The sequence below is a fragment of the Phascolarctos cinereus genome, unplaced genomic scaffold, assembly GCF_003287225.1.
Source record: "Phascolarctos cinereus isolate Bilbo 61053 unplaced genomic scaffold, phaCin_HiC Scaffold_5;HRSCAF=322, whole genome shotgun sequence".
Classification (NCBI taxonomy): Eukaryota; Metazoa; Chordata; class Mammalia; order Diprotodontia; family Phascolarctidae; genus Phascolarctos; species Phascolarctos cinereus.
Genome location: NW_027555958.1, coordinates 402505312 through 402530324, shown reverse-complemented (window position 1 = coordinate 402530324; position 25013 = coordinate 402505312). Strand labels below are relative to the sequence as shown.

At 39.6% G+C, this 25013-nt stretch overlaps 1 protein-coding gene across 1 annotated transcript in view; it reads right to left on the bottom strand.

Moving 5' to 3' along the window:
* NIBAN1 (niban apoptosis regulator 1) overlaps nucleotides 1–25013 on the bottom strand; it is a 203620-nt gene that overhangs the window by 100116 nt on the left and 78491 nt on the right. The window contains exons 2-5 of the mRNA XM_020984400.2: nucleotides 21561–21691; nucleotides 19256–19387; nucleotides 13442–13556; nucleotides 6574–6741 (exon numbers count right to left, since the gene is read on the bottom strand). Coding sequence (XP_020840059.1) covers nucleotides 6574–6741; nucleotides 13442–13556; nucleotides 19256–19387; nucleotides 21561–21691 — 546 coding nt within the window. The remainder of the gene's footprint in view (nucleotides 1–6573; nucleotides 6742–13441; nucleotides 13557–19255; nucleotides 19388–21560; nucleotides 21692–25013) is intronic.

The following is a 25013-nucleotide window of genomic DNA, read 5'->3' as shown; positions in this document are numbered from 1 at the left end:
TTGTAAAGCGCTTAGCACAGTTTCTGGCACACAGGAGGTGTTTAATAAATGCTTGTTCCCTTCCCTACCCTTATGGTCATCACCAGAGTTCAGGTCTCCATCATTTCTCTAAGATTAATTCCCTGCTGGAAGTAAAATTGCCAGCACCTGATAGTATTTTCTCTGGGTCAATGGTCTGGCTCTTCTCTATCCAGGAGCAGGTAGGTGGCAAAGTAGAAAGAGTGATGGACTTTGGAGTTAAGAAGACCTGAGTTCAAATCTAACTCCAAACATTTAAAGGGGCAGACCCTAGGCAAGTCACTTAACCTCTTTCCTGCTTCAGTTTCCTCAATTATAAAATGGGAGTAATAAGAGAACCTACTTCCCAGGGTTGTTATAAGGATCAAATGAAATCATATTCATAAAGCACTCAGCACTGTGCCTGGCACACAGAAGGCACTTAATAAATATTTACTATTGACAGAGGTTAAGTGACTTGACCAGAGTCTTCAGCTAGGTAACTATCTGAGACAGGATTTGAACTCAGTTCTTCTTGACTGTATTCCATTGTGCCACCTAACTACCTCTGACAGGACTAGATAGCTGTGTAGAGGCGACTGGGAACCAAGAGTCAATGACCATTTTAAAAAAAAATTTTGTTTTGGGGTTTTTTAGGCAATTGGGGTTAAGTGACTTGCCCAGGGTCACACAGCTAGTAAGTGTCAAGTGTTTGGTCTGAGGCCGGATTTGAACTCAGATCCTCCTGACTTCAGGGCCAGTGCTCTATCCACTGCACCACCTAGCAGCCCCTCAATGACCATTTTAGTCAAGGTATCAAGAGTCACAAAATATCAGGAGGCACTTACTAGCTGTGTGACCCTGGGCAAGTCACTTAACCCCAATCACCAAAATAAATGAATAAATAAAGACTATCAGGAGGCATGCGACAACACCGAGGAACTTATTGGTCAGCTAGCCAAAAGAAAACACAGGAACCTGTACAAATGGATGAATTTTAACTGCGGTAGAGCTTTACGGAACATGCTGATATGCCATTTGTTGTTGTTGTTCAGTCCTTTTCAGTCATGTCTGACTCTTCATGTCCCCCCACCTTTGGCGTTTTCTTGGCAAAGATACTGGAGTAATTTGCCATTTCCTTCTTCAGTTCATTTTACAGATGAGGAAACTGAGGCAAACAGGGTTCAGTGACTTGCCCAGGGTCACACAGTGAGTAAGTGTCTGAGGCCAGATTTGAATTCAGGAAGATGAGTCTAACTCAGACTTGGCACTCTATCCACTCTACCACCTAGCTGCCCGCTGGTACACCATATTATGTTAAAAACAGGTACTGTGTCAGTGTTTGAGTTGATTTTGCACATACGGTATTTTAAAACTGGCCCCTGACCCAGAATAAGGGAGTGAAGTGAGGAATGTGTGAGAGAGTGAGAGAGTGTGTGTATGTGTGTTTAGTATGGAGGAAGCTGAAATGGAGAGCAACTAGGTGGCCAAGTGGATAGAACACTAGGCTTAGAGCCAAGAAGACTCATCCTCCTGAGTTCAAATCTGGCCTCAGACACTTACTACCTGTGTGACCCTGGAAAGTTACTTGTTTGCCTCAGTTTCCTCATCTGTAAAATGAGCTGGAGAAGGAAGTGGCAAACTAATACAGTGTCTTTGCCCAGAAAACCACAAAAAGGATTCTTGAAGAGTCATACACAACTGAAATGACTGAACAACAAAAGCCGAAACGGAAGAATACCAAGTTCATTCCAGGGAAGCAGAATGAAGAGAAGCTATTGGAGAGACATGAGCCCCAATACAGAAACAGAAAACATAACATAACATTCAAAGCAAACTGTTGAGAACATTTACAAACCCTTAAAAATGCAACAAATGATTTGATTGGAGAGAGATGCAAAAACCCAAATGATCACAAGAGTCTGACATGGTAAAGAAGCTCAAACTTCAACTAGATGTGTAATCTTGAGCAAGTCACCAAACTTTTCTGGGTGCTCATTTTCTCAACTATAAAATGAGGAGGATATTAAAACCTACTCTGCCAATTTCACAGGCTTGTTGCATGAAAAGCATTTTATAAACCTTAAGGCGTTGCAGAAATTCAATTCTATTGATCAAGCATTCAATTTATCATACCTTTATTAGGTGCTTACTATATGGAAGTGTGGAAGTATTATTAAAATCTCCTTTTTAGTTTCTCTAGAAATATTAAATATTAAGAAATAATGTTTTGCTCTAAAGCCCTTTCCAGAGTCTAAGGAAAAGCCCCTTGGAAAGGTGGGTGAAATAAGTCTGGAAAAAAGGAAAAAGAATCTCTTATTAGATGATTGGATTAAGGGTGATGATCAGATATTTAATATCATGTTCTTCTAATCAAGGTAAAAATATTGCATTTCCTCACAGCAGGTACTGACCAAGATACTGATCCATCTAAGGGAAACCTCTTTCCTCTACCCCCCTGGAGAGATTAGACAAGGGTCCACCCTTGGCAAATACCCTCTTCCATTCAAAAGGAAGCATTCAAACTGACTCCTATTCATTTTGAATTATTGATATACATCTATGGGAGGAACACCATTGGTTTCTCCAAAAGAGTGTTCACAGAGTAAGTGGAGAGAGCCATGATCGCTCAATTCTGGAAATTAACCTTGGCTGTATTTTAAGATACAACTTCCTGGTTCAAGGTTCTTACAAATGTAACCCGAAATCTTCTGGGGTAGAGTCACGCCAGGGTGCCTAGGGCATTGTGCCACTCAGGACCCCCTGTTCAAGCTAGAAATGGCTTGGATATAAATTAGCAATAAATGAAATAAAAACCATTTCTGGTAGACTTGGGCCTAAATCACAGAGTACTGTATTATATTAATATTATTTCTTTGACATAAAGCACTATGCTGGGCCCTTGGGAAACATGCAAAAATGAATAACAAACATTTATATAGCACTTTAAGGTTAAAACCACATGAACTCAGTAAAGCAGAGATGTCCCCCTAGCTACCGCAAACGCTACATGCCAGTCAGTTCTTTCACTAATTTCATAATAATATAGCTAACCTATTTATTGCACTTCAATGTTTACAAGTCACTTTACACAGATTAAATTGTTTGATCCTCACAACCACCCTGTGAGGCTGGTACTATTGATGGGGTTGGGATGTGGACCCCAGAAAGGAAAAACCCTGGACTTTCCCACATGGCCAAATCTCTGGCATTCACCTGAGGCTATAATACCATCAACTTGCCTTTCACTGTCTCTATGTCCAATCTCCCCATTCTCTGTTACCCTTAACCTAGCCTAGCCGCCCTCCATTGTCTTACCTCCCTATGGCCCCTAGCCACTTCCCACCCTTAATTCTAGCTAGGCCCCATTCTCCCTTGGCTACATGGTCCAGGTCCCTGGCATACTATCACCTCACAGTCCCAGAAGACTACTTGGCCACTCCTAGATCCCTCCCACAGTCTCTCTGTATATAAGGTCTATCTTGTCTCCATTAAAGTGCTCAGATTCTTAAAATTTGGCCACTGCTCAGATTCTTATAATCTAGACAATAGCTCACTAATGTTCAGACTCTTTGAGAGTCTGGCCAACAAGACATGTTCTAATAAGCCTTGTCTTTGGCTGAAAGAAGGCTTGCGTTGAATTCTTTTGGACAGCACCCCCAACCTTTCCTTAACATTTATATAGGGCTATGCAAAGTGCTATACATCCATTATCTCATTTGAGCCTAGTAATAGGACTGTGAATAATATACAATGGGTATGATTATCTCTGTTAACAAATGAGGAAACCTGTGTTGGGGTAAATGGCTTGCCCATTTTCATATAACTAGTATCTGAGAGAATAATGAGCCCATGTCTGCCTAAGTTCAAACTGAGCATTCTATCCACAAAATATGACATGTATCAATATAGTTCCTTTTAAGTTATTCCATATTTTTATCAATAATAATAGCTAGCATTTAAATAGTACTTTAAAGTTTGCAAAGTACTTTATGAATATTATTTTATCCTCACAAAAACTCTGGGAGAAAGGTACTAATATTTCCCCCATTTTACAGATGAGAAACTGAGATAGACAGAGGTGAAGTGACTTGCCCAGGGTCACACAGCTAGCATATGTATGGTATTTTACTCAGGTCTTCCTGACTCCAGGTCCATCATTCTATCTACTGCAGCAGCTGCCTCTGGCTTCACCCTTACCTATAAGATCTCTACATAAATAAAAACAATGTGAACTGTTGGCAAATCATGTGTCTTACTCCCAACTAACAGGTGATCTTTGGGGACATTAAGTGACTTCCTGAAAGACTCACAATGAATCACTGGAACAGAAAAAGTCATCCAGCAATCAAGGCATAGCTCAACAAAAGATAAGTTGTTCCTCATACTGTCAAAAACAGAAACAGAAGAGGGAGGTGGGGAAAGACCCATGAGGTCATCCAGCCTCATGACAGTAAAGGATTGTTCCCTGTAGTAATGTGGTGGCCTCCGGTTATGAACTGGAGGTTTTGCCAAACCACATGAAGCCTGTATGAAGGCCTCAACGAAGGAAGACTGGCCTCAAGGCAGAGGAATGCTCCCCGGTGCCAGGGAAACCTGATTGGACCTCATTACATTACTGCCTTAGATAACATACTGGAGAGCCAAGCCATGTTTAGATCTATGGTTATCTTCCATAAATGGAGCCCTGAGTGGAAGCTAACCAGAGCCCAGTTGTGTCCTAGGAGGACTTCCTATTAAGTGCACAAAAGGGGGAATGCAAAAGGGTTCATCTGGCTGGAGCTAGGCAAGCACTCCCTATTGAAATGTCACAGTCTTAGTGCTTCATTAACAACTGCTTGTTAATACCAGACTTTGGCCTTGGGCACAGCAGTGTTAGAGGCTAATGAGATGCTGGGAAACCAGACAGGGACAGGATTTGGGGCTCCTTGGCTTCAGAGGCTGGTGCACCAGAAGAGAGAGGAGAAACAAGTGGACCTTTTTTGTAACGCTCCAAATGGGTCACGGGGGTAAAATTATGCCCTCTGTTACTCAGTTGCTATGGCAAAGTGAAGTAACATTATGTATTTCCTTTTGCCTCTTCATCCCTTCATCATTTCTTTCCATTTACAGGGCAACCAAACACATGAGGTAGACTGAAAGAGATTCGTCATCAGTGACTCACTCATCTTTCATGAGACAAACTCTGTTGCAGTCTGACTTTAGGGGAAACCCCTGAACAGACACATCCAGGCAAACCAACTCTGGTAGGAAATATAGGTACAATGGGATGAGGTGATAGTCCCTGGATCCACGATAAATGGGGAGAGAGGGGAAGGGAACAAATATTTATTAAGCACCTACAATGCGCCAGGCAGGGTGCAAGTGCTTTATAAGTATTATCTCATTTGATCCTTAAACAATCCTGGGAGATAAGTGCTATCATTATGTCTATATATTTTCTCTATAATAGCATATCTACATGCTATTATTTTACAGTTGAGGAAACTGAAGAAAACAGAGGTTAAGCGACGTGCCCAGGATGATCTAGCCACTAGGTGACTGAGGCTGGGTCTGAACTGAGATCTTCCAGATTCCAGGCCTAGCACTCTATCACCTCTGCTTTCTGGAGTTCCAAGGAAGCAATTTACACACAACGAGGCACACAAAGAGACAATTCAAATCCCAGCTGTGTGTCTCCTTAGGTTAGTCACTCAAAGTCCTGGGCCCCTGGTTTCTTATCTCCAAAATGAGAGGTTGAACTAGATTGACCTCCAAGGTCCCTTCCAGCTCTAAATCTCTTAGTCAAAATAAACGTCATTTTCTTCTTTCAGAAATCCTTTATGGACATGAGTCATTGTTCTTCAGCATTCTCTATGAGAGGCAGAGTGATCAAAAGAGCATTGGATTGCTGAAAATATCAGGAGATCTATGCCATTGACCGCTGTGTAACTTTGAATAAGTGACTGCTCTTTAGTGGGTTGAAATAAAGAATTGAAAATGTCATAAAGATTAATGAGGGCTACAGGCAACTAACTGGCTTGGAACACTCCTGTTGTCAGGAAGATGAAAATAACAGGGAGAGAATGAGGAGAAGGAATGATACTAGTAAATAGAGAATGTAAATTGGTTAACAGTCTGAACTAGTTCCAGAATCACAAGCCTATTTGCTGCTTCTGTTTCCCCTTAGTCAGGAGCCTCAATAGGGACTGAATCTACCAGTGATCACCAGGCTATAATCTTTTTTTTACAATTATTCAAGCCATATTTACATAGGATTTTACAAAGCACTTTGCTCAGAACAATCTGAGAAGTAGGCAGGGTAATTATCATGAATGTCATCTAGTTCTTGAGAAAACCAAAGCTCTGAGTGGTTCAGGTCACATGGGTTGCAAGCTTCACAGACATGACTCAAACTCTCGTCTTCCGCAACATTGTACTGTTTCAAAGAACTGAAGAGAAAATACCTCCTCCTACAATCTGAGTCTCTGTGTAGCCTAAACTATGTGTGTTGGGCTGGTGGGAGGACTTAAAGGAAGAGAGAAGAAAGTGGCAGGGGAAGAAGAAGAAGAGAGGAGAGAAAAGAGGTGCACCTACCATGATTTAGATGTCGAATGCAGTCATTCAGTAGAGCGCTGAAATGTTTTTGATCTCCTGAATCTTGGAAACAGAAGTAGTTGTGTCTGAGGAAGGGCTGCCACAGATACACTGGGAACTCTTTCGGCAAAACGACAAAGGGCTGAAAATTCTCCTTTTCGCTGGGAGCTGAAGAATATTTAGGGGGAAAAACAGACACAAAATAAAAACTTGGGAAATTTCATTTAGAACATTGCTGTCTCATATTTTTTGGCAAGTGATAGAAATTTAAGATAGTGGGAAAACCAAAATCTGATCTAAGCTATTTCACAAAAGAAAGAAAAAATATCAAAGTCTCAAGTATTATCAAGTCATTTAGTCCAGTGAAAAGATGGCACATGACCATCATTTTGAACCCGCAGGATGGAAGAACTAGTAGCTATGGGTGGAAGATATAAAGAGGTGGATTTGGGTATAAAGAAAAACTTCCCAATAATAGGAAAAGTAGGAATATACCACCTAGGGAAATAATAAGCTCTCCCCTACTTGTGATCTTCAGCAAAGGCTAGATGAACACTTGTCAGAAGTGGATATAGTCAAGGGGATTCTAGTTTGGGTATGAATGGGACAAGGTGACCTTTGAGATTCCTTTCAGCTCTTGAGATACTAGGATCCTATGCATACATATATATAGACTCTAATGTCTAATGCTATTCAGTGCAGTTTTAAAGGATCTAAATTTCCCTTAAAAGGCAATTTCCACAGCAAACTGATGATAATCTTACCTACTATGCTGTCTTCCTTATTAATTGTGATTCCTCCTGCCCATTCAGATTTGTTAGTGTACTTGAATGATTCCTTTCTTTCTGTAGTGATTATACAGTTACGGAATACTGGGTGGCCTTCTAGTAATGACCTTTCAAAGACATTTTGTATTATTTTGCATTATAATCACTTGTGTATGTGTCATATTTCACTATTAGACTGTAAGCCCATTAGGGCAAGGATACTGTCTTACCTAAACTCGGTATGTCACTCAAAGACTACTGCAAATCTTACCCAATGAAGTCAATCAACAAGCAATTATTAAGCACTAATGATAAGCACGGGAGATAGAAAAAAGGGCAAAAACTATCCCAGCCTCCAAGGTGCCTCTATTCTATCCCATAAAGTATTATTAGCACCATTTTTATAGATGGAAAAACAAGCCCATTTTTAAAATGAAAAAATACAGAATCAAAGAGGTGACTCGCTTGGTTAAGGTCATATTCTCAATTAAGTTCAACAAGTTTTCATTAAAGGCCTCCTACATGCCATGTACTATGCTAGGTATAGGAGATACAAAGACAAAAAACAAAAAACAAATGGTCCCTGCCCTCAAAGGAGCGTATGTTCTATGGGAGGAGAAACAACATGTATATCAATGAGTAAATAAATCTAAAACATGGACAATGCATATATAAAATAGCTGAGGAGAGAAGTACTAACACCAAGGAGAAAGTAGTCAGGAATTGCTTCACATAGCAGATGACACTCAAAGTGAGCCTTGAAAAGAGTCATGGATTCCACGAGTCCGAGAAGAGGAAGGAAAGCACTTCAGGCATAGGAAGGAATTTGGAGAATATGCAAAGGCGGAAAGGAAACAAGACCATTGCTTTTTGCTACTGATATCATGATCTATCTAGGGAACTTGAAGGATGTAATGGAAGAGTTAATAGAAGGTCTGAGGCACAACCTCTACAATCCATGTACAGGGAAAAGCAAATAGGGCAATTTAGCTGGAATACAGAGTGCTTAATGAAGAGTAATCTGAAATCAATCCAGCAAGATAAGTTGGAATCAGACTGTAAGGGCTTAAAATGCCAGACAGAGGAGTTTGTATTTTATCATAAAGTCAGTCTGGAGTTATTTACTGAAGCTGCTTGTGTAGGAGAATGACCTGGGTCAAACCTGTGCTTTAGAGATATCAATGTGGCAACTATGTGGAGGAAGATTGGAAAAGAGAGACTGGAGTCAAGGACACCAGTTAGGAAGCATGGCTATGATCTAAATGAGAGCTGATAAAGGCTAGGTGACACATTCAATTGGGTATGGAAATCTGTCTTACCCTATAGGAAAATAGGGGGAGAAGGGGACAAGAGAGCAGGAGGGTGATAGAGAGGAGGGCAGATTGGGAAAGAGGGTAATCAGAAGCAAATACTTCTGAGGAGGGACAGGGTCAAAAGAAAGAATAGAATAAATGGGAGGGCATGATAGGATTAAGGGAAATAGAGTTAGTTTTTCACAACATGTCTACTAAGGAAGTGTTTTGCATAACTGCACATGTACAACCTATATTGAGTTGCTTGCCTTTTCAATGAGGGTGGGTGGGGAGGGAGGAAGGGAGAAAATTTGGAACTCAAAGTTTTAAAAACACATGTTTAAAAAAAATGTTTTCACATGCAACTGGGAAATAAGAAATACGGGAAATGGGGTACAGAAGTCTATCCTGCTCTACAGGAAAGTAGAAGGGGAAGGGGATAAGAGAAGGGAGGGGGAACAGATAGAAGAGAAGAAAGACCAGGGGAAGGGGTATTCAGAATGCATGCCATCTTGGAGTGGGGGGAGGGGTGAGAAATTTGGAACTCAAAAACTTGTAGAAGTGAATATGTTCCCCCTCCCCTTCCTGCACCTGTCTCCCGCCATCTTCAGAGTCTTCCACCCGGCACCCATGACAGTCTGCCTTCAAACCAGGTCACTGGTGGGGTAGACCCGACAACCCAGCGTGCATCCCAGCCAGAGGAGGACCCTGGGGAGCACATGGCTACAGCTTGCAGCCTCGAGCCCCTGGCTCATTTATTGGAATAAAAAGTTAAAAATTAAAAAAAAAATTTTTAAAGGCTAGGTGAAGGGTGTCAGCACGTAAGTTGATATAAGGAGAAGGATGCCAGAGATATTAAGGAGATAGAATCCACAAGACTGAGTAATTGACTGGTATGGGGTAGTAATGGGTGAGGAGTGGAGGATGACTTTAAGGTTAATGACCCAGAAGAATAGAAGAATGGTGGTCGTCTTGATAGAACAAAGGAAGTCTGGAAAGTGCCTGACACATAGTAGGTGCTAAACAAATGCTTACAGATTAATTGATTGATCGACTGAAGGATAGGTTTAGGAGAAGATTATGTTAATAAGTGTTAGAGTTGAAATCAGGTCTTCTGACTCCAAGACCAAATGTTTTTCTACTATTCCATACACAGTTAACTCCTACCAAAATTATTGTAATCGTCATTTATAAAATTTTATTTAATTGACTTGAATTCTGTAAGATTCTGGTGGCCTCAGGATATACTTATTCTAAAAAATGCTGGTTAAACTTGAAGAGGACATTAAGGGACCCCATACGATCTCAGTTTATTCCCTACTTTGATCTATAATGAGCTCCTGGACTGTTCACTCTGATCCCGGACCAACTGAAGGGGCCTAAATTATTCTGTAGTAGGGATCTACTTATGAGTCAGACTAGCTCCAATGGCCCAGAGGATAATCAGGAGAACAAGTTAGCTCTGCCTCTATCATCACATTCATTCAGTACCTTGTACAGCAGGAAGCGCTTAATCACCATTTATTGATTTTGCATCATTATCATGTCTTTGTTAAAGGTGAAGTCACTGGTTGTTTAAAACACAGTTCCTTCCCATTCCCTCCCATGACATGGTTAACAATTTAAATGGTCAACAATTTCACAAGTAATTAAAAATAGCACTGACCTTTTACATGCAGTTGTCCTATTAAGCCACAAGCTAATTCATCATTACTTTGCTAGACAATTCTCCTTCACTTAACATTTTGCATCAGCTTCCCAGAAGTATTTATTTGCATTCTTTCTGAGCTGAGTTGTAAGGCCATCATAAGAGAACCACTGTATAATTTTTCAATTTGTAATTTTAATAATTATAATTTCTGTCTTTCAAGATCAAGAATCCCATAACATGAGATAAATAATAATTCATATATACTCTTCTGAAGCTTAGGGACACTTGAATCACTCACAGCAGCCTATAAAAATCATTCAATTCCTTCAAAATTATTTCACCCATAATTATACATATGCCAAAATGGAAAGAGCCCTAGCACTGGAGTCAAAAGGACCTGGGTTCAAATACCACCTCTGGTGATTACAACCTATGTGATGACTTTGACGTCCTGGGGCCTCAGTTTCCTCATTTGTAAAATGAGGAATCTGAACTAGATGGCCTCTCAAGGTCTCTTCTAGCTCTAGACCTATGATCTTATGTCATCTAATTCCAAACAAGTCTCTAGGTTTTCATCACACTAGAGCAGAAACCGTCTTTTACCTTTCTTTGTCTCCCCAGCACTTGGCAAAGTGCCTGGCACATTGTACGTCCTCAATAAATGTTTGTTGACTGACTACAAGAGTTCAGCTATGGAGGTTCTGAACACAATGAGTGCCTTTTAGTATTCATACCATAAGCTGCATCTCTCCTGAAGCCAAAGAAATGTTTAAGTGTAGCTCAAGCAAAAGGGGGGGGTGTTTTTCAGGCAAGGGTTTGGGGTTTGCTGGGGAGGCAGGGGAGGAAGGGGGAGTTGGCTGTTTTTTGTTTTTGTATGCATTACTCAGTAATGACTTGTTAGTCTTTGCTCATGATCTATATACCAATCTCGGTGCCTTGTTATTAAAACTCTTCCACCAAGCATTTCAGCCCAGAAATAACAAATGCTAAGAAGATAGCCTTCTCCATAAATTCTGACCAAAGCATTATAGCCATTAATAAGAGTTAGGGCTCTCTGAGAAACCAAATAATTACTGTGGAGTGCAATTCACACAAAGCCAGATGGAGTTATTACAGTGTCTACAGCTCATAAATCTCAATGAAATATCCCTATTTGGTCTGTATAGCTCCAGTGGCTCCTTCTACACAGGCAAAATGAGGTACATTAGAATCATAGAATTTTAAAGCTGGAAGGAACCTTGGTGATCATATGGTTCAATCTCCTCATTTTATAGATGAGGAAAATGAGGTTTAGAAGATTTAAATGACTTACCCAAGGTCACACAGTTGGTAAATGAAAAGACCCATGATCAGAACTCAGGTCTCCCAATTCCAGGGCCAGTCATCTTACTACCACACCACAGCACTGCTGTTTGTACACATTGTACACAATGATGTATTTCCCTCCTACTGTGACTGAGCCAATGACACTCCAGTGGAAACTGTTATTCAATGAAACCTAAGGCTCCCCCTTCCTTCAGGGAGGGAGGAGGAGTAAGATAGCCAACAGCTGAGCTAATTGAACATGCCCAAACGTGCAGTGAGAGAAGAGTTCATTGTCTCCAGTGGCAAAAAGGACTGCTGAGGACCAAAAATCCAAATTACCTGTCACAGATTATTAACTTCTTTAAAATTCGTACAAAATATAATGATAAACTGATATAAGTCATCAGCGTTGGCTTTCTGTCTCCATTATATCATAGGATCAGAGATTTAGACCTGAAAGGGATCTTGGAGACTGTCTAGTCTAATCCCCTTATTTTACAGATGAGGAAACTGAGGCACAGATAAATGAAGTGATGGGTGCAAGGCTACACAAGTTGCAAGTGGAGGAGCTGCAATTCGAATTCAGGACCTCTGACTCCAAATCCTGTGCTCTTTCCTCTAAACCATACTGCCCATTACTATCAAGTGATGCTAGATAAAAATGGAACAGAATTCTGAGGAATGCCATATTTTCCATAAACTCTACTAGATTACTCCATCAGTCCAAGGTTTTAAGTACTACATCCCACAGAGGTGTCACCACTGAACGTAAGATTAGTGGATCAGGGACCAAAGGGTTTGATTGGTCTGTTCATGGTGGAAAAGTTAACCCTGGGCCTTTTCGTGATTGAGCCATGACAGTCTATTTCTGCTACTTCAGATGGCATTCTCCAAAGACCCAGCTCACCACAAAAGGTCTCAGGGTCTCCAGAGCAGTAGTACAGTTTCTGAGCACTGAACATAGACTTTCAGTCGTGTCCAACTCTTCGTGACCCCTTTTTGGGGTTTTCTTGGCAAAGATACTAAAATGCTTCATCATTTTCTTCTGCAGCTCATTTTACAGACAAGGAAACTGAGGAAAACAGGATTAAGTGACTTGCCAGGGTCACAGAGCTAGTAAATGTCTGAGGCCAGGTTTGAACTCATGAAGATGAGTCTTCCTGACTCCAGGCCTGGTGCTCTATCTATCGCCACACCTGGCTGCCCCAAAAATATAACGGGCAAATTGTATTCTGTTTTACATCCATGTCTAATGGAAAGAGCCCTGGATCTGTTATGTGAAGACCTGGCTTCCTGTCCCTTCTTTGTCTCTTGCTAGCTGAGTAACCCTGAACAAGTCATCTGATGTCTGAGTCTCAGTTTCCTCCTCAGAATAATTTGACTGGCTCAATCTACTTTGCAGGGTTGTTGTGATGAAAGTACTTTGTTACATGTAAAGCACTACATGTGGCAGCTAGGTGGCACAGTGAATAGAGCTCTGGCCTTGGAGTCAGGAGGACCTGAGTTCAAATCCAGTCTCAGACACATGATGACAATTTGCCGTGTGACCCTGGGCAAGTCACTGAACCCCAATCGCCTCACCAAAAAGCAAAAAAAAAAAATTTAAAGCACTACATTAATGTAATGTTTCATCATCATTACTATTGTTCAAAATCATAGCTATTGGGTCAATGATGATGTCATTTACCCAATGTCATCTAATGAGATTATACATACAAGTTCCTTTGCAAATCTTTGCTACATGAATGCAAGTTATCTAATATTATCATAATAATTATTATTATAATAACATGTGGAATTGAAACCAAAGCAAACTCTATCTTTCTGACTTGGAAAGATGCTAACCAACTCACCAATAGGGTCAGGAAAATGTCGGTCAGATAATAAATTGTAATCTTCTTCAGAAGTTAAAACTTTGCCGCCTGCTGGGAGAATTCGACTTTTAGGATTGGCTCCTTTCTGATAGGCCTAGGCAGAGAAAAGTTAAAAAAAAAAAAAAGAAGAAGAAGAAAAGAAAAAATTAACAATTTCTTCATTTGGATTTTAATAAAAATCAGAGTTAACTTGGAAAATACAAAAAACAAAAAAACCAAAGGTGTATAACACACTGTCTTATGATAAAAAGAATAATAGCTAGTGTCTACATTGCACTTTAACATTTGCAAAGTACTTGACAAATACCTCATTTTATTTGTACAACAACCCCAGGAGGTTAGTGCTATGATTATCCCCATTTTCACAGATAAAGAAACTGAGGCTGACAGAGACAAAGTGATTTGACCAGGATTATGCTAGTAAGTCTCTGAGACTGGATTTGAACTCAGGTCTTCCTGACTCCAGGTTCACTCCAGGTCCTCTCCCCCATCTCTCTCAGAAATGATGATTAGCACTAAAAATTATTACATATGAAAACTCGCTTGACTTGATGGCAGGATGGAATGCAGCTAACAAGGTAACAGAATACTTCATAATCAGATGTCATCCACCAGCTTTAATGATTATCAGCAGCAATAATAACACCACTGAGATTGTATTCCCAAGCTTTTCCTACACATAAGAATATGTTGTAACAGCAAAGCATACTGGGATAGAACTACGATACAAGATACATTCTAACACATAAGAAATTCTGCTTGTTCATAAGTTTCATAAAATCACATAACTTAATGAAAAGTTAACCCAAGACAAAAAAGTACGTAGATGAGGAAGAAGCATTAAAAACAGATGGAAGAACAAAGTACAAGCAATTCTTTTGGCAATGGAGATGTTCTGTACGTATTAGCCAAGTAATTAAATGGAAGATTCATTATGCCCTGGCACAAAATCAGAAGTCAACATTGCACCAGGAGGATCATGGTAATAACAATAAATAATTTGAATTTGTCCACCTTTTGCTGGCTAGAAAGCAATTTGTCTGAAAAAGTTTGGAGGGATTTAGTGGATTCCATGTCCAATGTGAACATTGAGAGGCTGGATCCCTGCCTTATTCTGCCCTAGTCATACGACCCTTGGAAGATTGTGTTCCATTGTGGGCACTTTATTTTAGGAAGGACATTAATAAGCTGGAAAGTGTTTGAAGAAGGGTAGTTGGGATGGTAAAAGACCTCAAGTTCATGCTTCTGAAGATCAGCTGAAGGAGCTCTGAATGTTTATCAGGGAGGAGAGAAGAGTTTGACAGGGGAATGATATTTGTCTTTAAGTAATGGAAGTGCTATCACATGCAAGAAGGAGTAGACTTGGGGCAGGTAGGTGGCGCAGTGGATAGAGCACGTCAGGAGTACCTTAGTTCAAATCTGGCCTCAGACCAAACACTTGACGCTTACTAGCTGTGTGACCCTGGGCAAGTCATTTAACCCCAATTGCCTAAAAAAAAAAAAAAGAAGAAGAAGAAGAAGAAGGAATAAACTTGTTCTGCTTGGCCCAAGATGGATGAATTAGAAGCAATGAATACAAGTTGCCAAGAAGTGAATTTAGATTTGAAGTAAGAATTTAAAAAAAAGAACCCTCAATAATTAGAGCCAACAATTCCAAAAGTAGAATGGGCTGCCTTGGGGGGTAGTGGGCTCTGCCTAATTGTAGATCTACGTCATCAAGTATGTTGTAAAGGAGATTATTACTCAGGCATAGATTAGGCAAAATGGCCTCTGAGCTCTCTTCTAACTCTGAGATTCTGTGATTCTGCTAAATAAATGTAGAATAATATACAATCATTCAGAATTTACTCATGTGTAAAGTGAAGGGGTTGGGGACTACAGTATTGTATCATGGGAACTAGAACCAGAAGGAACTAGTCAAGTCAACAAGCATTTATTAAGCACTTAGTATATGCCACACACTACACTAAGTGCTAGAGATACAAAAAAAAAAGACAAAAATATGGCACCTGCCCTCAAGGAGCTCACAGTCTTATACAGAAGACAACAAGCAAATAACCATATACAAACAAAATATATACAGGATAAATTGGTGATAATTTCAGAGGGAAGGCACTAAGATTAAAGAGGACTGGGAAAGGCTTCTTGTCAAAGGTGGAACTTAAGGTGAGATTTGAAGAAAGCTAGAAGACGGAAATGAAGGAGAGAGTTCAGGCATGAGGAGAGAGCATGTGAAAATGCCCAGAGTGAGGAAATGGAGTGTCTTGCTGAAGGAAGAGTAAGAAGGCCACTGTCAGTGTCATGTAACAGGGTGGGGATGGGATGGTGATATGATCAGATCTATACTTTAGGTCGACTGCTTTGACAGCTGAATGAAAGATGGACTGGAGTTGAGGAAAGACTTAAAGCAGGGAGACCAACCAGTAGGCTATTGCCATAGTCTAGATGGGGGATGACAAAGGTCTGTACCAGGATGATAACAATGTCACAGGAGAGAAGAAGGCATATACTAGAGATAATGTGAAGGTGGGATCAGAAAGACTTAGCAACAGACTGGCTACGAGGGGATGAGAAAGAGTGAGGAGTTGAGGGGGATATCTAGGTTCTGAGACTGGATGACCTAGAACATAGCTATACTGTCTACAGCAATAGTGTCAAACTCAAATAGAAATAGATCCCTATAGCAGTATATTGACTTAGAAAATTAAGAGTATCTGTGTTGTATTACATTTTTATTTAGTTTGTTAAACATTTCCCAATTCCATTTTAATCTAATCACCTTTGGTCTATTGTGATAGGAAATTAGAAACAGGGGTAGGTGTGGGCAGGGAGTGGGGGGCTAAGATACTGAGTTTGGTTTTGGACATGTTGAGTTTAAGATGTCTGGAGGACATCCAGTTCAAGATGACGAACAGAAGTCATTTAGTCATCTAGTCGGAAAACCATCTGTTTTATAGATGGCATATATATAAAGTTTGTGATTCTTCCCTGACTAGCTAGATCTTCAATCTGATGAACTTTTACTAAGCACCTAATCTGTGCAAGACACTGGGTAAGATAGGGCTACAAAGATGAACTACTAGGTCAGGTACAACATGTATACAAATAAGCATGATACAAAGTTGAGTGTGATGGGGTCCCACAATGCCAAAAATTTGCTCTAGGAAAAATCAAGAAAGGATAGAACACTATTAACTTAAATTATATTAATAATAGCACACATTTATATAGCGCTTTAAGGTTTACCAAGTGCTTTACAAATATAATTCATTTGACCTTTACAACAACCCTGGGATGTAGGTGCTATTATTGTCCTCATTTTACATTTGAAGAAACTGAGGCATATATAAGTAACTTGCTCAGGGTCACACAGCTAATAAGTATCTAAGGCTAGATTTGAACTCAGTTCTTCCTGACTTCAAGCCCTGTACTTTATCCACTGTGCCACCTAGCTACCTTCTTATTTCCTGCCTAGTAGCAGCAAAGCATGGTAAACCAAGTGATGGATTTGAAGCCAAGAAGACCTGGGACTGAATCCTATCTAACACAACCTAGCTGTGTGACCCTGAGCAAGAGACTTAACTTCTCTGAGCCCCCTTTATTTCCTTCATCTGTAAAATGGAGATAATAGCTATAAAACCTTACATAGTAGGGTTGTTGGGAGGATCAAATGAGATAATGTATTTAAAGTGCTTCAGAAAAAGCACTTTACAACATCAGTTATTGTTATTCTCACCTCGATTATTGGCCTAGACTGAAAGTAGGACCCCTGAACTGCAATGGGCAACATGTAAGTGCAAAGCACATATGAGAATATTACAATACAAATCAAAAGTATCATACAAATATTATTCAGAACATGTTCTAAAATGGTAAGCGACCTAAACAGACGCGGGACTCTGAAATAAACTTTGCTTTTTTAGCATCACTCCCACAGTCAAAGCAGTAATCATCACCATACCTAGTAATCACCACACCCAAACCACCTGAACATTCTGAGAATGGTAAACAAACAGGAGAAAATAGCTCATCAGTTCAATTTCACATGGAAGGGCAGCTTTAAAAAACGGCTATGGTTGTTTGTAAACACAGAGGCCAAGATCAACATAAAACCAACTAGTGCTAAATGTAGGGGCCATCCTGAGAAAATGACTAAACTGTGTGGAGCAGATGGTGCCTGAGTTTTGCAGTATGCCCTTGCTGTTAATTTGCTTCAGGGAGTCAGTCATGTGTTGAATCAAGTCGTAAATGACTTGGACAGATGGGCAGAGACAGAGTCTAGTGTAATGAGTCCTGACTAGGCACAGCTCTACACCAGAAGTCATTTGGGAATTTACTGGTGGGACTGTGAGCTTTATTTCCATTCTCCAATAGGCTTTTGGAATAGAGATTATAGGAGCAGAATCCCATTGTCCTACCAGCCCTGAACACTCAATGCCTAATGGATTGGCGTGATGGGAACTTGTCTGGTCTGCTTTGCAGATATTTCCTAACCAGTACTGTACTGAGACTTGAGTTGTAGATTTGACCTTGCCTTTGTATGAATTGGGATAAGCTATTACTTTCTCTGTGCTTTCATTTCCTTATTCATAAAACTGGAATAATGAAAAATGTACACTTCCCCTCACCATGAACAGACATTATAAATATACAAATGGAGGCAGCAAGAACATTATAAGTAAAAAAAAAAAATCTATAGGGAAAGTAGGGAGAAGGGAAGGGAAGAGAAGGAAGGAAGGGAAAGAAAGAAGGGAAAGGAAGGAAGAGCTGGCTTTTGAGTTTCTAGGAAGTTTGACTTAATTCAAACATAAATATATTGTATCAAAGGATTTCAAAGGTACAAGGGACATTAAAGATCATCTAGTATAAGGGTTCTTAACTTGGGGACTCTGAACTTATTTTTTAAAATATTTTGATAACTATATTTTAATATAATTTATTTCCTTTGTAAACCTATGTGTTTTATTTTATGTATTTAAAACCATGATTCTGAAAAGGGGTCCATAGGTTTCACCAGACACTGCCAAAGGGGTCTGTGAAACAAACAAGGTTAAGAACTCCTGATCTAGGCTAACATCCCACACCCATACACATACTTTACAGATGAGGAAACTGAGACTGAGAAAGGTTAAGTGACTTTCTCAAGGTCAAATAGATAGTAAAGAGCAGAGTCAGAATATGAAAGCAGATCCTCTCACTCCTAATCTAATCCTTTTTTTTTTCACTCCATCACAATCTCCAAGATCTCTCATAGCATTAGATGCCTAAGAGCATACAGAAGCAGAAACCCTAAAGCAGAAAGGAAAAACAGGGGTGGGGCTAGTGAAGGCTGGTGGACAGATTACAAGGAGACTCAATGGAATCACATGAGAGAGCCTGAGGCTGACTTGGCACTAGAGAGGCTACTGTACCCCAGATCTGGACACACTCACTAGTACCATTCCCTTCATCTACGTTTTACTTTCCTCTTTCCTACTATATCAGCTAATGGAAGCTGGTGGAAGTTACTCCCCATACCTATATGAATGTCTAGTCATCTATAGCTAAAACACTAAAGTCAGTTTTTCTCAAGAAAATGACTCCTGCCATTTATAAATCTGAATGGAAGTAACTGAGTTTTGGAGCTCAATTTCCCTTTCCCAACAGAGCCTTAATTAATTGATCTATGGGGCACAGTACAAGAATTATCAGGGAAAGATGAATTTCATTGACTGAATCAGGAAGGAATGGGCATCCCGACTCACCCAACCACTGTCCAAGAAAACATCAAAAACTGGTGGTAACAAGTTTTACCTCTTTGTTCTCATAGCTCTCCACTGCAAAATCATTTTTAACCACAATGTATCTGTCTTTCCATTTCTTTAGGTCATCTGCGAAGTGGGACAGCTCTCCTTCATACAAGACTGTCTCTGTATCCAAAGATGGCTAAAAGAGAATTAATATAATTAGTTCTTTTTTATTGATTTATCATGAGCTCCATATTATTAATCAATATAGATAAGGAAACACACCTTACAGTTATTTACATTTAAATAAAATAATTTCAATGTATAAACTGTAATAACAGCTTTTGAGTCACTCTCTCTAAGTCTTCATCTGGATTCTTTGTCCATTCTTTCCCATCCACTACTGTTTCCAATTTCTTGCAATTATAAATAATGTTGCTATGAAAATCATGAAAAGATAGCTCCTTTTTTTTAACTTTTTAGAACACTTCCAAGGCATATTCTGAACAATGGAAGTACTGGACCAAAGGATATGGTTTTGGGGTGGTTTGGGGTTTTTTTTAGCTTTTATTGCATACTTCTAAACTGTCAGTAGGCATTGTTTCATTCTTTGAATTTGTATCCCCAACATCTAGCACAATGTTTTGCACATAGTAGGGGCTTATAAATGCTTGTTGATGGATAGCTCTCCAAAAGAATTTTATAAGTTTGCAATTCCAAAAGCAATGAATGTTTATAATTGTTTCTTCATAAGTACACAAGCAGTATTTTGCTAACTCAAATGGGTGTGAGGTGGTACCTCAATGTTGTTTTAATTTACATCTCTGTGATTACTAGGAGGTTATAATTAGCTCCTGTGAAGCAAGGACTCATGTCTTTTCAAATTAATCCTGGACTCAATATTAACAGGAATCTTAAAAGAAATCATCTCTCTCTCTCTCTCTCTCTCTCTCTCTCTCTCTCTCTCTCTCTCTCTCTCTCTCTCTCTCTCTCTCTCTCTCTCCCCCCCCCTCTCACTCCCTCCTTCCCTTTCTCTTCCTTCCTCCTTCCCTGTGTCTCTCTCCACTTCTCCCCCACCCCAATCCTGATTATTCATTATTTACCTCTTCTCTTTGCTCTGTATTAGATTAAGAAGTAGAATTGACTGAGCAAACAGACAGATTTCCAGTTGACCCCCCTCTTTGTTTAACTATACACAATATGCATACACAATATGCCTGGTCTGTAGATACTCAGGGGGATTATTACCCCTTCACTATTTGTCTTATAAAAAATGATGAGTCTACTGTCTTTTACATATTACGTTGCAGTTTTGTTTAAAACTTGTGTCACAAGGTCATAGAGTTAGGGCTGAAAGCAGGCCAGAGATCATCTGGTCCAACTCCTTCATTTTACAATCAAGAAAACTGACACCCAAGGAAATGAAGTGACCTAAACAAGGTCTCACTGGTGAAAAGTAGCAGAGGGGGGAATCAGACTTACGTTCTCTGACTCCAAATCCAGAATTCTTCCCACTGAATCATAAGTTATCCAATCTATCCCTTTGCCTCCAAATAGAATTTTAATCTAAATCATTCTAAATAATTGGCATATAATCCTACTTTAAATATATCTTGGGGAGAAAATCCTCTTCCCCTCCCTAATTTTAATGTTTAAAGGCTCTCATTACCTTACCAATGATTATTTGTTAAGTACATATTAAACAATACCCTTTTTGGACTCCTGAAAGGGCCAAAAGAGATGCCCCTTCATTCTCCTTCAGAGGAAGGAGCCCCCAAATCCAAAGCAGAAGCTGAACCTTACAGCTCTATAGGGACATCAATCAGTCTCCAGGGATGTCAGCCTAGCTGAAATTTTCAGTCAAAACAAGACTCAATAAGCGTTTACGGTCATGGGTTATGAATATAAATGAAAAGGGGAGAAAGGGCATATAGTCTATTTGTATTCAAGGGATTGAAACAGAAACCCAGGGGAATCTATCAACAAAATGAAAATCCTAATAGTGTTGAGGCACTGAAACCTTGACATTTTTACTAATGCTCTACACAGCAATGCAAATTTCCTGATATCAAACCATCAAAATGAAAATATATATATATATATATGTAATGAAAACAGAAGAGTGCCATTTTTCTTTTTATATGGGCAACTCTGTCAGCAGGAAATCATATGCTCTGGCTTCCAGACAGATTATGCTGCTGTCTTCCTGGGCTCTAAACAATTTTAGGACAAATCCCTATTTTATCCGCTATTCCAAGTTATTGGTTATTTCAAAGTTTCCCCAGTGGCAAATGTAGATGTATGAATGAGAAGGCCAAGAAACTGTTCCTAGACCTAGCGTTCTATAAACATTTCTCCAAGACTTAGGTTACCTTGGTTTTTAAGAACTGGGACCTCAAATCTCTATGCTGTTCAACTTCACTCCGAACATCATTGCAGAAGGCCACAGAATATTGGCGACGATAATGTGGGCTGAAGTTTTTGACAGCAGCTTCAGTTTTGCCTGGGAGGAGGGGGGGACATAAAAAGAAAAATGACAATTCTTATGAGATCATCCAGCCCTCCTGGCATAGACATATGGCCAACTTATAAAGTCATAAAGTAACCCTCCCCTCTTCCTTCCCAGATACCAATCAAAGGCACCTAAGGATACAAGGCATGGCCTGAAGCTTTTTCCTAGATATAGTCAGGGATAGCTCAAAGCCAAAAGCCATACACACACACACACACACACACACACACACACACACACACACACACTATAACATAATATATATTGTATAATACAGGCATATTCTCTCATTTGATCCTTATAACAACCCTGTGAAATATGTGTCATCATTAACCCTTTACTACAGACAAAGAAACTGAGGCTGAGAGGTTATATGACTTACACAGGGCCACCAAAATAGTGTCTGAGGAAGGATTTCAAGTCAGGTCTTCCTGACTCTAAGTCCAGCACTCTATTCGTTCTGCCATCTAGCTGCCTCATCTTGATTATCTCCCATTAGATTGGGTGTTTTTTGAGAGAAGGGACTGCTTTTTGCCTTTCTATTGTATCCCCATTGCATTCCTGGAATACAGTCAAGGCTTAATAAATGTTTACTGATTTTCTGACTTGATCAACAACAAATGACCAACCAACTTCCATCTGTGGGCTGGTAAGCCCAAGAACCCCAGAATAGCAGTGAGCCCCTCCCCCTTTGATCACTGGGCTGGGCCTCCAGCCCACCTTCTGAGGGTATGATCTGGGGAATCAGCCTTTGCAGACCTGAAGCCTGGCAACTAACTGCCTCTTCATGTGCTGAAGACATGGAAAGGAAAGTTCTCATCACCAAAGTCCTTGGCACTGTGGAATGATTCAGCATCAGAAATAGATACAGTTTTATTGATGGAAATACTTTAAAACATCTATTTCCATCTGCTTTGCTATTTCACGCTAAAGGACATGAGGTGCTTTATAAAACCTCCTTATATGTGATGTCTTCCCCTATCAGAATGTGAGCTTCTTGAGAGCAGGGGCTGTCTTTGTGTTTGTTTGGGTTTTTTTTTTCCTATTTGTGTCCCCAGAGCTTAACACAATGACTTGCACATAGTAAGTGCTAAAAAAAAAATTTTCATTTATTCATTTATCAATGTAAGTGATGGAATGGTAAGACTTGAGTTTGAATTCTGACTTTGACACCTACTATCATTATAACCTTGGGCAAGTCACTTAACCAATCTGAAACTTAATTTTCTAATCTGTGAAATAGAACCCATCTCATGCTATTGTCAGAATTAAATGAGATGATGTTATGTAAAGAATCATATAAATATTAGCAATAATTATTATCTAACTCATAGGATTGCTTTTAGCTCTCGAAGGCTACAGAAAGTGAGTTGCTATTGTTGTTACTGTTGAAGTTATAGTGGTTTCATAATGGAGGGAGAAGGGGGTTTCCAGGGAAAGCATTGGACTTGGAGTCAGAAAAGACTCAAGTTTGACTCTCCCCCTTAGCCACTTATTACTAATCAGCAATCATTTATTAAACACCTACTGTGTACCAGGCTATGGCGAGCCATTGGGGATAGAAATAGAAAAGTGATTTAGCTTCTTCCCTCAAGGAGTTTACATTCTATTGGCTGTATGACCTGGAAGAAATCACTAAGCCTCTCAAGTTCAGTTTCCTAGTCCATATAATGGGGATTAAAAAAAAAAAAGCTAATGACTTTACAGAGATGTTGCAAAAAGTAAATTATATAAAGTATGTGAAAACTCTTTGGACATTATGAAGCGCTTTAAATGTAAGTTATTATAATTTCAATACTACTCCTTCACATTTCAAACCGCAACAGACACTATACAAAAAATATAAAACTTTGGACTGAAAGTCAGGAAGTCTGAAAGTTCAAGCTTTGACGTTAACTATTTGTGTGAACTCCCACAAACCACCTTCCTTCTCTTCCGGTCTTAGTTCCTTCATCTATGAAATGGGGTTAACAATCCCCATAGCACCTACTTCAAAGGGATTATCATAACACTCAAATGAGAACAAGCATACATAGGAAGTGTTCTGCAGACTTTAAAATGATATGTAAATGTAGTTATTATTACCTCAGCTCAAGCTGTTGGATGTGCAAACAAGTAAATAAGGCCCCTCCCTGAATAGTGAGCATAGGAACTAGTGAGGTCCTTGCATAAAAGAATGGTGAGGTTGTCGCTGCCTTGAAAATCTTTGCAAAATAATTTATTTTTAAAGATACTTTCATGAGAACTTGATTTCATCAGCCTAGTCTTTAAGAAGGCTCGTTCCAAACCTGCTGTACCAACAAGGCCTTTTGTTTCCAAATTACACACAGCAATCAGGGGACAAAGGGATGGAATTTAACATGCCAGTGAATTCCTGTTGGGGATATTAAGCATGTAGAGCTCCCGAAACAAACTCTTGTGTTCTAATACTGTACAGAGAGAAAGAGTAAATTGAACCACTCTCCAGGCTAGCAGATAAAACAAGAAGAAACACTGGGTTTGAATTCATGAGTCAGCTTCGGGGACTTATAAAACCCCCAGTGAAAGAGAGTCCTTAGTCCATAAATATCCTCAGTATAAGTAGTTCTTAATTTGCACATGGGCAATTAGGCCTAGAGCTATTTATGAGAGAGAGGGGATTCTTGCTTATTCCCTCAACAAAATGCTATTTACTTCTCCAATTTGTGATAGGGGTTAATAATGATTACTTATAAAGCATATTAAGATCCACTAATAACAGGTTCTGTAGAAATGCAAATAAAAGCTACTATAATTTTGCTCGACCCAGCTTTTATTTGCTCTGCAGATTTACAGTATTACTATTAGTCAGTATTTGCATAATACTTTTTACAGACTCAAAGACTTTATCATCATTTAATTGGTTAGTGTTTTTTATTAGCTTTAGGTTGTGTAGAGGCAGTAACATTCTCTGGCCATTTGGGTAATTCTCCTGAAAGAGAATAAGAATCTTCTTGGAGTACACCCAAGAATGAGAAATGAATCTCACCTCAGAAACAGAAAAATGAGCACTAGGATTTGCACTGTTTGTGTCTTCTGAGGTCCAGGCAACTGTTTTGTCTATCCCAAGAGAAGCCTGCAGGTGTTTGAAGTGGCTTCTAAGATGTTTGCAAACATTTGGGATGAAAGACTATTCTGTTTTGTAGAGACTAGAGCATTGATGAGGAACTTGATTTCCTGTCCCCATTACAAAGCCTTAGTCAGGAATGCCTGACTAAGAGGAGGTGGGGGTGTCTTCACAGCCGCTGGTTTGTTTGTTTTTTCATCCACGTGACAAATGAGTCCAGAAGCAGGA